General features: G+C 42.8%; 1 protein-coding gene across 3 annotated transcripts in view; it reads right to left on the bottom strand.

Moving 5' to 3' along the window:
- NBAS (NBAS subunit of NRZ tethering complex) overlaps positions 1-14,591 on the bottom strand; it is a 461,789-nt gene that overhangs the window by 74,971 nt on the left and 372,227 nt on the right. For all 3 annotated transcript variants that reach the window (XM_070069748.1, XM_070069749.1, XM_070069750.1), the window contains exons 46-47: positions 11,285-11,487; positions 9,268-9,357 (exon numbers count right to left, since the gene is read on the bottom strand). In XM_070069748.1, the coding sequence (XP_069925849.1) occupies positions 9,268-9,357; positions 11,285-11,487 (293 nt within the window). The remainder of the gene's footprint in view (positions 1-9,267; positions 9,358-11,284; positions 11,488-14,591) is intronic.

Genomic DNA, 14,591 nt, shown 5'->3' with positions numbered 1-14,591 from the left:
TATAGACCTATATCACTGATGAACAATAATGCAAAAATCTTCAACAAAATACTAGCTAATCAAATCCAACAACACATCAAAAAGATCATTCACCAAGATCAAGTGGATGTATCCTTGGTATGTAGGAATGGTCCCACATACAGAAATCAATAAATGTGACACATCACACTAACAAAATGAATAGAAATCATATGATTATCTCAATAAATGCAGAGAAAGCATTTGATAAAATACAACATCCATTCATAATAAAAACCTTGGGTATAGAAGGAACTTTCCTCAACACAATCAAGGCAATGTAAAACAAACCCACAGCCAGCATTACATTGAATAAGGAAAAGCTGGAAGCATTCCCACCAAGATCCAGAACCAGACAAGGATGTTCGCTCTCACCGTTGTTGTTTGGTACAGCAGTCGATGTTTGAGACAAAGCCAATAGGCAAGAAAAAGTTATCAAAGGCATACAAAGTAAATGAGGAAATGAAATTACCCCTGTTTGTAAATGAGATGATTCTATATTTGGGGAACCAAAAGAATCCACTAAAAAACTGCTAAAACTCAGAAAACAGTTTGGTAAAATGGCAGGATTGTCTTTGTATCCACTGACAATGCCATGGCTGAGATTTTCTAAGTTCAATGAAATTCACAATAGCTACAATTAAATACCTTAGAATAAATTTAACCAAGGATGTCAAAGATCACTATGATGAAAATTATAAAAATTAAAAAAAGAAATAGAAAACAAAAAAAGGAAAAATATTCCATGTTCATGGATTGGAAGAATTAATATCATCAAAATGTCCATACTTCCTAAAGCAATTTACAGATTCAGTGTGATACCAATCAAAGTCATTCTTCTAAGCATCACAATACCAGATTTCAAGATGCTACAGGGCAGTTATAATCAAAACAGCCTGATACTGGAACAACAGATGGATAGACCAATGGAACAGAATAGAAACACCAGAAATCAATCCAAAGATCTACAACCAACTTATATTTGTTTGACCAAGGAGCTAAAACCAATCCCTGAAGCAAGGACAATCTCTTCAGTAAACGGTGTTGGGAAAATTGAATCTCTGCTTGTAAAAGTATGAAGCAAGACCTCTACTTTACACTTTATACAAAAGCCAATGAAAAATAGGCCAAATACTTAAATCTACAATCTGATGCCATGAAATTATTAGAGAACATTGGGGAAACTCTGCAAGGCACTGGCATAGGCAAAGACTTCTTTGATAATACCCCAGAAACACAGGCAATAAAAGCAAAAATAGACAAGTGGGTTACATCAAACTAACAAGCTTCTATACTGCAATGGAAACATTCAGCAAGGTCAAAAGGAAACTAACAGAATGGGAAAAAATATCTGAAAACTATGAAACTAATAAAAGATTAATATCCAAAATCTATCAAGAGTTCAAGAAATTCAACAACAACAAAACATGCAATCCAGTTAAGAAACAGGCAAGGACTTGAACAACTATTTTTCAAAAGAGGAAATTCAAAGTGACAACAGACACATGAACAAATACTCAGGATCACTAGCTATCAGAGAAATGCAAATCAAAACCACAATGAGGTTTCACTGCACCCCCATCAGAATGGCTCTTGGGGCCAGTGCTGTAGCATAGCAGGTGAAGCCGCCATCTGCAGTGCCGGCAACCCGTATGGGTGCTGGTTCAAGTCCTGGCTGCTCTACATTCGATCCAGCTCTCTGTTATGGTCTGGGAAACCAATAGAAGATGGCCCAAGTTCTTGGGCCCCTGTACCCATGTAGGAGACCTGGAAGAAGCTCCTGGTTCCTGGCACCGGATCAGCACAGCTCCGGCCATGGTGGCCAATTGGGGAGTGAACTAGTGGGTGGAAAACTTCTCTCTCTCTCTCTCTCTCTCTCTCTGCCTTTCCTTCTCTCTCTGTGTAACTCTGACTTTTAGATGAATAAATAAATCTTTAAAAAAAAAAAAAAAGAATGGCTCTCATACAGAAACCAACATACAATACATACTGGTGAGGATGTGGGGGAAAAGGCTCCCTAATCCACAGTTGTTGAGAATGTCAACTAGTACAGCCATTGTGGAAGACAGAATGGAATTCCTCAGAAATATGAAAATAGTTCTACCATATGATCCAGGCACCTCACCCCTGGGAATTTGCCTAAACAAAATGCAATCATCATATAAAAGACTTATGGATACTCCCACGTTTACTGCAGCTCCATTCACAATAGCTAAGATATGGAATCAACCCAGATGCCCATCAACCAATGACTGGGTAAAGAAAATGTGATAGATATACACTGTGGAATACTATTCAGCCATAAGCAAAAATGCAATCCTGTCTTTTGGAACAAAATGGATGTAACTGGAAACCATTATACTTAGTGAAATCAGCCAGTCCCAAAAGACAAATACCATATGTTTTCACTGATCTGTGATAACTAATACGAGTACCAAAAAAACATGCAAAATATGACTTTGGAGATTGAATTATTGTGTACAATCCTTGTCTCTACTGTTGGGGAATAGTTTTTTTTTTTTTCTCTTCTTACTCTTCGTTGGATTCTTTGCTTATTGTAAAGTTAATCTTATGAGTATAAAATAAACTGAAAGTAGATCATTGTAGAAATAAGAGAAAAAAAATGGGAGGGGAAAAAGGGGGAGAGTGAGAGTGTGGGCAGGAGAAAGGGTACGGTAGGAAGTATTACAATGCTCCTAAATCTGTATATATGAAATACATGAAATGTGTTCACATTAAGAAAAAAAATTATACAAATGCTTAATAAAAGTTATAAAATAGATCAAAAGAAGAAATCTCCATTGTTTCACTACAGACACATAGGCAATGGTGTCTCCTTTTTCTCAGCAACGGAGAACAGCGAGTATTATACTGCACAGGGTAATTAACTAAAATTAACTAATAAAGGAAACCCCCCATACTCACATAATCAGTTTTAGCCAAATTAGCACTAATAACAGAAAAGAACAGCAGCAGCAGCAGCAACAGTGCCAACAAACATGTTAGTAAAGTGATTAACCTGAGATTTTATTCTGGGGTTGGGCATAGTGCTCACCGGTAAGTCCCTGTTATGCACGGGTAAATGGGAGGACATTAAGAAAAGTATAAAGGAATGGAATGGAGATGACAACACACAAAGGCCATTACTGAATCAAAGCAAAATGACAGATTTTGGGAATATAAATAAGCTAAGTCTTGCTAAAAGAGTTTTTTTTTTTTTTTTAATTTATTTGACAGATAGAGTTAGTGAGAAAGAGACAGAGAGAAAGGTCTTCCTTCCATTGGTTCACCCCCAAACCGGCCACTACGGCCGGCGCTGCGCTGATCTGAAGCCAGGAGCCAGGTGCTTCTTCCTGGTCTCTCATGCGGGTGCAGGGCCCAAGCACTTGGATCATCCTCAACTGCCCTCCGGGGCCACAGCAGAGAACTGGACTGGAAGAGGAGCAACCGGGACGAGAACCCGGCACCAATATGGGATGCCAGCGCCGCAGGTGGAGGATTAACCAAGTAAGCCATGACGCCAGCCCTAAAAGAGTGCCATGGCTCACTTGGCTAATCCTCCGCCTGCGGTGCTGGCACCCTGGGTTCTAGTCCTGGTTGGGGCGCCAGATTCTGTCCTGGTTGCTCCTCTTCCAGTCCAGCTCTCTGCTGTGGCCCAGGAAGGCAGTGGAGGATGGCCCAAGTGCTTGGGCCTTGCACCTGCATAGGAAACCAGGAGGAAGCACCTGGCTCCTGGCTTCAGATCGGTGCAGTGCACTGGCCATGGCGGCCATTGGGAGGTGAACCAACAGAAAAGGAAGACCTTCCTGTCTCTCTCTCTAACTCTGCCTGTCAAAAAACAAAAGTTTTCAAATTCAAATTCAGCATGGTATATATAAATATCAAGATAACCCCATCTTAAATTTTAAAAGTTAAGCACATTAAAAGAAACAGTAAGCTTGAAGAGCATTTTATAACCAAAATAAACTCATTATTATTTATGTGAGAATGGAAAGACTGCATTGAACCAAGAAAATTTCAGCTCTGAGGTCTCTTATTGAGTATAAATGGCAGAATTTTAATGCTTGAGAGGAAGAGGGTCCTTGTCCAATCTTCTTTACTAAAGGTGAACTAGTGATGAAATTTTGGGGTTGGCTTGAATAGTATATGTCGATGTTTTGAATTGAGACATTTCCCCCGCATTTCACACACACAGCATTAGGAATTTCCAGCTCCTGTTTTAAACATTGGATGAAATGGATACAGTGGCAACAACAGGTTGGGGCCAAGGCATCATCTGCCTGCTTTAAAGGAGGCCAGGGGAGCTTACCAGGTCCTTGGGCTCCACTACTGCCTTCCTCCTTTGAAGCCTAGTGTATGCAGTTCATTTCCCTAACTGGCCTCACAACAGGAGGAGTCTGTGAGCTGTGATCTCTAGGATGCCAGGGAAGGAAGGGAGAGACAGATGGAGGGTCAAGCAAATGCAAGTGGGCCAACAGTGAGGAACACAAACACTCATGCTCCATACTCCATGTAGGCCTGCTGTTTTAATGCACTGATTTGCACATTAGGCCCACTTTCCTACCACAATAATGCTAGGTGGGGTGATATTTCCCAAGAGATTGTGTTCTATTTATCAGCTCCCAGGAAACAGGGGGACAACTGGCAAGGAGTAACAGAGAACTGTAGATAAATGAACACAAACTGTAGTAGTGGCACTGCAGTAACACAGAAAAGTGTAACTTAAAAATAATCATAATCAAGTTATATTAATAGAAAAATCCTTAGAGAGGAAATAATTTTGGTGTGCACACAAATCCAACCTCATTTTGATAAGCACCAATCACCTGTCTATGGTTGCTTTGAAACATATACTATAACCAAAAGCTTGGCCCCTGTCCTGGTGCTAAATCAAAATAATGAATACAAGGTGTTAGGGTAAACAGATAGTTCTATCTATCAATAGATGAGGGGGTAGCAGCCTTTGAGTCTCAATAGTAACCTTGCTGTTGTACAGCAGAAATGGCTGTTGGATAGCTACAATGACCTGATGTCATCCATGAAACACTGCCATGGTGGAGTGGCTCCGCCATCCTGGTTTGTGACTGCGCCTTTCAGGAGAGCTCAGTATTACAGAACATAATGCTTGCGTGCCATGGATGCTAAGAGACTATCAGATAATATATGCAGCCTCACACAGCAGGAAGAACAGAAGAAATCTGATTCAATTTGTACTAGTAGGATCTTCTTCCTCCCTCTCTCCCTCCTTCGTTCATTCCTGTCTTTTCTGTGCTTTAAAAATAACATGAAATTCTTAAGTAATTCCAAAATGTCCAATGTACCTGAGTTGTCTGACACTGTCCAATATATACAAAGCTTTAAAACACCTGGCATTGACACTGTAGTTGAGAAACAATTTAAACAAACAAAGCTCCCAATAGTTTTGAAGGGAATCTCTTCTTTTGTTGAATATTGCAGAGAGGCGCTCTTCACTAATTGTCTGTTCTCTACTGGATTTAATTCCATATGCTCTTGTAGAATCACTAAACACAGGTTCACACTGGTGAGTCATTCCATTAGGACATTTTTTTTTTTCAAGGAATATGAAAGCAGGTAGCAGGAAGAGAAGGCAAGGGCAGAACAGAAGCAGGTGGACGAGCCCAGAAAGCTGAGCACTGTAATGGTGTAAGACTATGCCATTCCAAGTTCAGTCCACGGAGCTGATTAGAACTGCAGAATGTCAGGCCCCACCCAGATGTACTCAATCAATGTCTGCTCCAGTAAGATCCCCAGGAAACTCCTATGCACAGTGCACTGTGAGAAGCACCTTACGCTCCATGGCTGGCCCTCATCACAGTGTGCCCTTACCAGGTGACCACGGACAAGTCACAGAACCTCTTTGAGCTTCATTTCTTAAGCTATAAGATGCAGATGATATTTTTCTATGATAAAATTTTTTTCAGCGTGAAGTGAGTTACTGAATAGAACTGTCCACAGCTGTGGCTTAGACCAAGAGGTATTCTTTAGGTGTTTTTGTTGTTTTATTAAATATGTGATAGCATGATTTTCTTAATTCTAGGCTTAACAGATAAATTATTTTAGAACACTAGTATGTTAGCTATTGAATTTACAACAACCTTAGTTTTGTTTTTTAACAGAATTTTCATTATTTATTTTCACTGTACCTGGCAGAGACAGAGACACAGAGAGATCTTCCATGCACAGGTTCACTTTACAAATGCCTGCAACAAGGCCAGCGCCGCGGCTCACTAGGCTAATCCTCCGCCTTGCGGCGCTGGCACACCGGGTTCTAGTCCCGGTCGGGGTGCCAGATTCTGTCCCGGTTGCCCCTCTTCCAGGCCAGCTCTCTGCTGTGGCCAGGGAGTGCAGTGGAGGATGGTCCAAGTGCTTGGGCCTTGCACCCCATGGGAGACCAGGAGAAGCACCTGGCTCCTGCCATCGGATCAGCGCGGTGCACCGGCCAGGCAGCCATTGGAGGGTGAACCAACGGCAAAAGGAAGACCTTTCTCTCTCTCTCTCTCTCTCTCTGTCCACTCTGACTGTCAAAAAAAAAAAAAAAAAAAAAAAAAAAAAAAGCCTGCAACAGCCTAGCCCTCAGCAGCCACAGCTGGGCCAAGGTGAAGCCAGGAGTCTAGAATTTAACCTCCTGAACCAAACAACTTGTCCCAACCCTAGTTTTCTCAAGTAAACTAATAAACTAACTCTTAAAACAAGCCAGAAATTTATTATATTTTATATTATTGATTATATTTTATGATTTCTTACCATATATATGAGGTTACACACATAAATAAATAATGGGAGAACACATACTTAGACACTGCATAGTTAATTATCTTGTCCTATCTTTTAAAAAGATATTTATTTATTTTATTTATTTTCATTTTATTTGAAAATCGGAGAATGACAGTGAGAGTTAGAGTGACTGTGAGAAACAGAGAGACCTTCCATCTGCTGGTTCACTCCCCAAATGCTCACAACAGTCAGGGTTGGGCTGAGCCAAAGCTCCTGGAACTCTGTCTGGGTCTCACACATAATAGTCAGGGACCCACCTAGTTCATCCATTACTCGCTGCCTCCCAGAGTGTGCATTAGCAGAAGGTTGAGTAAGAAGCAGAGGAGTCAAACCTAGAGACGTGAGTAGGTGACCCAAGTAGCAATTTAATCACTGTGCCAAATGCCCATCCTCATCCTGTCTTTAGTTGTAGATGTTACATAAGATTTTTACATAATTTCATGCCCTTAGAATACCGAAAGCCAAAGTCTACAGGCAAGAACGTCATTAAGCTGAAAAGGAAAGTCGTTCTTGTGGAGGGGGAACTCTCCACTGGTGAGCTGAGTGCTCACATTACCTGTAGTTCAATATTAGCACAGACAAAAGGAGAAGGAAAAAGGGCTTGCTGGGTGAGGTAGGAGCTGACATTACAAAGTAAATGATACCTGGACCAATATAAAAAGTGAAAAGAAGACATGCTGATAATGATACAAATAAGCCATCTAAAAATTAGCTACAAAACCAAATACTTGGTGGTGGTCATTACCACATACACTCCACTTCTTACTTGATATGCAATCTCCCTGCCAGGAATACTGCAGGATGGATACTGTGAGATGGTATAAACATCCCTTCGGGGAATGTCAATGCACCTGTGTCTGTGAGAGCTGATCACCTGTCTGAGCAGAGGTTATGCACCATGGAAGCAGATGCTGTGCAGTATTAGGGTGTTACGCGACTGGGACTGAGAAGGCTGGGTGTGGTCAACAAGAGGGACACTGAAGACCTGGCATAGACTCCTAGGGGTTAGGCAGCTGGGTCAGGCCAAGTAACGTATGGGCTGAGAGCATTATTTCCAAAGAGCTAGAATCTCCATATCAGATGCAAGACCTTCCTTGAAACTAGCTGGAAAACAAACAAGCTCCACAGTAGATCCCACCAGGCACTTTATTGGGAAGGAAAATCCAACCAGAGAGCACCAGGTTTAACTGCACAGATTCAAAAACTACTTGCTGGGAATAAAAGTTAGGACTTTGTGTTCTTTTTATTTTTTAAACAAAGAAAAAAATAAATGCTCACTTAAGATTTTTGGTTCTTTGTTATATTGTGTATCTAGAATAAAAAACAGAAACATACTTTTCTCTATTTCTTAGTCTTTCTCTTCAAAGTTTAAAACCATAGTCTGTATTCAACAGAACCATGTTGTATTGTTAGATTATTTTGGTAGAAAACCACAGATGAAACACTGTTTTTAATGTTTTTGAGATGCAGCCAGTGGGGAAAACCGAGGGGTCCTGGGGACAGGGGCCAATGGCAGGCCCAGTTAAATCATCCAGTCAGCCTTGCCTGCAGGAGTCTGCCCTGTGGCTATCAGCTGCAAGATGGGAACTGACAGGCCAGGTCTGGAATGGCAGCAGCCATACGCACCCTCCAGGAGGAGCCTAAGGATTTCCCAGGCAGTCGCTCTGCCGGCCATGCTCTCTGCTATACCTGCAGTGCTCAGCTGGTTCCCTCCTTTCTAACACACCTGAACGAAAATTCTAACAATGGTATAAGAGATGCATATCTTTCAAGGGTTATAAAGTATGGACATTTCTAGAGTATATAAAGCCTGTAACACTCTGAGCCCTCACATACAGCATATTGAACTTAAAGCTTTTCAAGGCAAGCAAGGTTGAACTCAAGGTTTCTCCTAGAACTTATGGGGCTAACACCAAGCAGGGAAAATTGTCTCCAGAGGTAAAGCCACTCCTTAGCTATACAGAAAGACCTCAGTTCTTCTTCTGCAAACAAGTGTTGTTTAATCTTGGAATCCTCACAAATATGGATATTAACGGCAATCTAAGGGGTTGGCATTGTGGTGCAGTGGGTTAAGCCATCATGTACAACAAGGAATAACATATCAGAGTGCTGGTTCGAGTACCATCTGCTCGTCTTCCTATCCAGCTCCATGCTAATGCATCTGGGAAAGCAGCAGATGACAGCCCAAGTGCATGGGCCCCTGCCACCACGTGGGAACCTCAACAGAGTTCTGGGTTACTGGCTGACCTGGCCAGAGCCTGGGCTGGTATGGCCATTTGGGGAGTAAACCAATGGATGGAGGATCTTTCTGTTTCTGTCTCTCCCCAACGCTCTCTCTGTCACTCTGCCTTTAGAATAAATAAACAAATAAATAAATAAATCTCTCTTTTTTGTTTTTAAAATAATCCAGACCCCAAGGAAAGCCTTTAGATGAAGGCACTGCTTTCATCTTACCCGTTGTCCACACTGGCATGGACTGCAGTAACAACACCTTCCAGAACTTGGAGAGGGTCCCTGGGACCTCCAAGGTCAGCACTGCCACCACTGGGGGAAAAAATGTGAGAAAAACGAATTCAAAGGAGGAGCATTTGGGCCTCAAAAACATGCATGACATTTACACCCTACAATGAAGCCAGTGGCTTCTGGCACAGTACACTGTCTGTTCATGGTCATTTGTGTTCTAAGATGTCCATTTACAAATGTACCAAACAAGCCCTGTACTAGGAGTTAAGGATATGAAAATGAAACATTCTCTGCTTTAATATTTGCCTATTTTCCTATCAAGACAATCCCAAAATCTACTTGGATTCTGTCATTCAAAAATTGTTCATTGAAAGCTAAAGATATGAACTATTTTAAACAATGAATATATAAAAATGATCAAAATAATTTATTTACAACAAACAGTATTTACTCACTAGGTACCAGGCACTGCCAAGTGTTTTACAATTCTGCCATTTAATAATCCCCACAGCTCATAAGAAAGTACTTATTTTGCCCATTCTATAGATGTGTATGCCTGGAACGCTAGTGAATTCTGAAATTACAACACAGGCAAAAACGTTTTACTTGAGTTTTCTGAATGATTAAATGACTTAAATCAACAACTGGATTTGGTTACTTCCATGTCTGTCATTTTGTGCCTACTAAATCTACTAACATCCTAAAAGGCAAATATTATAGATATCAACAGTTATTCCTTTGAATCTAAAAAAGAGGTCATGAACTCCTCATGCGCCTTTATCCGACTACCGTGAAAGACTCGGTTCACACTTGTTGAATGTCATCTGTCTGCCCAGTATACCATTTATCAGATCAGAACCAAATCTCTAGTAGTGGAAACCAAGGCATAGACTTGTAACTATAAAAACATCACAGAGTATATTTTCATTATTAATGCAAGCATGCAATTTTTAGGAAATAAAGTCATCAAGACATTAATTTTTCAAAATGCTAGTTTTTGTGAGCTTCATCTAAAGCTTAAGAATTAGTAAAAAAGATAACTATAAGCCAACAAATACAAAATATAGCAAACATATCTGGGATCATCTGAAAGAGTAGAGTGGCACTTCAAACCAAAAACAAAAAATCATAATCAGCTAATAATAAAACTTTTTAAATTTGGCATTTGTTCTTTCTAAAAATTGCTATCATATTTTATGTCTCTCCCAATATGTAAAATTACCAGATACCTCAGAGCATTAAGGTGACAACTGGATGAGGCTGGGGTAATTAAACTGATAAAGGCTCATTTGATTTCAGTTCAGCTGCAGAAAACTGACACACACTTAATCAGAAAGTTCCTCAAGAGCAATACAGAATTACAAAGAATGCTTAAAAGGAGAATAAATTAAACACAACTAAATCTTTTAGCCTAATTGCATTATTCACAGAAAGCAACTGATGCCTCATTATTTTCTTTCTTTCACTTTTCCTTCTCTTCTAATCCTCTCAGATGCCTTCCTATACCAAGGCGACAGCATATCAGCATAAAGCCAGAGTTCTCAATTGTCGCGCTTCTGTGATTAACTGCAGGTAAATAATGTCCCAAGACACTTAGCTTGTGTCTAATGGCTCCAGCGTATGACTAACCTTGCTTTCTGTACTTCAAAAGAAGCTCCTGGGACCATCCCCACTGCTATCCACAAAGGAAATCAGAAAAGGCAAGATCTAAGAAACCACATGGAAGTCACAGGGCAGTGTGGCATTTAGCTACCTGCTTCATGTGCCATTCTGTGTTGACCATATATATTTCAAGAATAATCCAGGGAATAGAGAGTAGACCAATCAGAAGTTAGCTTCTCAACATGGCACACGTTAATACTAACACCAATGACAAACATTATCAGGATCTCCATTCTCAGTATATTTTAAGACTTCAGACTTTCAGAACTCTGAAGCTTAGGGAGGGCTTAGGCAGGTACTATTACAGCAAAGTATCCTCGGCTTTCCTCTCGGGCTGATAGCTTACCTCAAGGCAGATATTATTTTCATGATTGCACTCTTCACTATATCCTTGGGTGAGATGTCAAGAGGGCCAACAGCCACCTCCAGAAGCTGCTGAACCATTTTCAGAGGCTGACCGTCTAAGCACATGGTCACAGCTTGATCATGAATTTTCCCTTTTTCTGATCGGGACAGATCATATTGGCTACTATACTTCTGCAGTGTCTCCTGCAAAGACATGGTAACATCACCTAAGCATTACATAGAAAGTAAGTATGTCTACATGTACACAGTGAAACACATTGAGAAGATCCTCAAACCAAATACTGAAGGCACTGCTTGGTCATTAAGAGCAGCTCAAATCCAAGCAGGCTTAAGGGCAAACCTTTGCTTTATCATTTATTACTCAGAGGGCCTTTGTGATCCCAAATTCCAGCATCTGCAAAATGAAGAGGAAAACAACAGTCTTGCGAACAGAGGGCACTGCAAATGTTAACACGCAGGCCAGTCCCTTAGAACAATGTCAGGCAGAGAGCAATGCTTCGTACGTATGAGTTTCCTGATTATCATTATAGCATTACAACCACCTAATAATCTACTGAGCATCAGCCTTATAATCTCAGGTGTTATACATACGGTTGTCTAACTCAATACTTACAATAATCATGCAAGAACTTTTAATTAGCTCCATGTTATCAAAAAGGAAACTGAAGAGCAAAGATATTAAAGAACATGCCCAAAGTCACATGGCTAGTAATTAACAGAGCTCGGATTAGAATCCAATTGACTATGGGCTCCCTTTGTGCCACTCTGCCTGCCTCCCTTCGATAATATCTGTGAAAATGAATTACAACAAATAGTTTAAGAATCAGGACTAACGCTACTGTTTCCAAGCGTGCCAACTATGATCACTCAGTGACAAGAACACTTCCAGGTTATTTAGTTTCCCTAGGAATCTTGAGCATACAGTTGTGTCTTTCAAAATAATCCTGTGAAAACCTGAACCTTGACTGCATATCTGATGACACTGAAGAACTGCTGTCAATGTTTTGGTTGTAGTATGTTACAGTGGTTAGGTTTCTGTCGCTCCCCCTCTTCGTGGAGGAACGACACTAAACCCTGCGCTGTTCTTTCGTCTGCTCGGCCCTCCCCGGGTTTGCTGCTGGTTCTTCCCGGGTTGGCTACTATCCCTTCCACCTCCGTGGAAGGGCAGTTCCCCCTGGCCGCATTCCCCACTTCCGCAGGGGAGCGGCACACCGCCGGCCGGCTCTCTCGGGGGCTGCACGGGTTCCCTTAGATGTTCCCCATAGATGTTCCCGGTGCATGCCGTCTCTCTCCTCCTTTATAGTCCTCCTCCGCCAATCCCAACTCGGCTGCCCACACGCCGAGTACGCTGCTCTCCTCCAATCAGGAGCAAGTCCTACAGTTTATTGGTTGAACTGGAGGCAGCTGGGTAGAAGCTGTTTTCTCCTCTCCCAGCGCCATATTGTAGGAGAGCAGATGCATAGAATAAGTCTTAATTCCAGTAACCCAGTCTAGTCCGAGCTGCTCCCCACAGAGGAGAGCAGATGCATAGAATAAGTCTTAATTCCAGTAACTTAGTCTAGTCCGAGCTGCTCCCCACAGATCCCCCTTTCTTTTTATTTTTTTGGCGTTGATACGCGCCTGTCTTCGGTGTCCCGCAGCACACACTCTGCTCTACTTGCTAGAGTTGCCACAGGCTCTTACAAGTCCTATCAATCAGGCAAACCGAATCCGGGTCCTCTCTTCGCCATGTTGTGAGGAGGTTTTTAGGCGCTGATGCGTGCCTGTGTTCGGTGCCCTGCAGCGCATACTCTGCTCTGCTAGAACTGCCTGCAGGTGTTTACAAAACCTATCAGGCAAACCGAATCCAAGCCTTCTCATTGCCGTATTGTGGGGGAGACTTATTAGTGTTGGTTTGTGCCTATCTTCGGTGACCTGCAGCTCATACTCTGGTCGAGCTTTGCTGGCGCTTACCGCCTTAAATCAGGCAGACCGAATCCAAGCCTCCTAATTGTTGCATTGTGAGGAAGCTTTACTGATGTTAATTCGTGCCTGTCTTCGGTGACCTGCGGCTAGCCGCCCAGGTGCTCATCGCCTCACTAATCGGGCAGACCGAATCCAAGCCTTCTAATTGGCATGTTGAGGGGAGGCCTTATTTCTCTCTATTTCTCTATCTCCGGGCATTCCTATTTCTCCCATTTTACTTCTATCTTCCAGCATTCCTATTTCTCTCACTTTACTTCTAAAACTTCTGTTTCTCTTATCCCCGCAGCTTCCCGGCACCTCGCCCCGCCGGCGGGTTCCCGGCTCTGCGCCGCTTCAGCCCGAGCGCCTCTCTCATCTGCGCAGCTTCCCGGCTTTGCGCGGCTCCGCGGTCTCCACGCTTAACCCTTTCGCATCTGAACCACGGCCTACGCCAGCGTTCCCTATCTATTTACGCCCCGTGCTCTCTCTGCACGCGGCGGCTTCCGCGAGTAACACAGCGTAGCTTGCGTCTCCACCACTAGCATTCAATCCAAGTTCCCCGGGCTAGCCTGGCGAATTCAACCCAGCGTACGTCTCCGCCCCACGGTTTGGCTTCCCGTCCTTTGCTCCCCGGGCTAATCAGACGGATCCCAATCTGGCTTGCGTCTCAGCTTCTGGTTTTAACTTTTCGCCCCCTATTCCCGGGCTAACTTGAGAATCCCAAAGTGGCTTTCGTTTCCGCCTTGGCCTGCCCCCCGCGGCTTCAATTTCCCTAACATTTTTCTCTACCCGGTATGTTTCCCCAAGCTTTCCTCCAACGATATTCCTCCCTCATTTCTCCTGGCCTCTCCCCACAGTCCGCGTCCGAGTCTGTTTGTTCTAGCTTTCACTTTCGCTTTCGACCTTAAAGATTTCTCCCAGCTTCCCCCCGTAGTCCGTATCTGAGTCTATGCCTAGGCTTTCAATAGCTTCTTCCGGCACCTTTTTCGTCCGGCTTTTCCCTAGGCTGTTTGCTAGTCTCTCTCTTCGGTATTTTCCCAGTTCTTCCCGTTTCTTTCCCTCCTAAGTTTTTTATCCGTCCTAGGTTTCCTATCCGAGCTAGGTTTCCTATCCGAGTCAGGTTTCCTATCCGAGTCAGGTTTCCTATCCGAGTCATGGCACCATTATGTCGCTCCCCCTCTTCGTGGAGGAACGACACTAAACCCTGCGCTGTTCTTTCGTCTGCTCGGCCCTCCCCGGGTTTGCTGCTGGTTCTTCCCGGGTTGGCTACTATCCCTTCCACCTCCGTGGAAGGGCAGTTCCCCCTGGCCGCATTCCCCACTTCCGCAGGGGAGCGGCACACC

The sequence above is a fragment of the Oryctolagus cuniculus genome, chromosome 2 (assembly GCF_964237555.1).
Source record: "Oryctolagus cuniculus chromosome 2, mOryCun1.1, whole genome shotgun sequence".
NCBI classification, from domain to species: domain Eukaryota; kingdom Metazoa; phylum Chordata; class Mammalia; order Lagomorpha; family Leporidae; genus Oryctolagus; species Oryctolagus cuniculus.
Note: the sequence above shows the minus strand (reverse complement) of the source record. Positions and strands in the feature narration are given on the sequence as shown.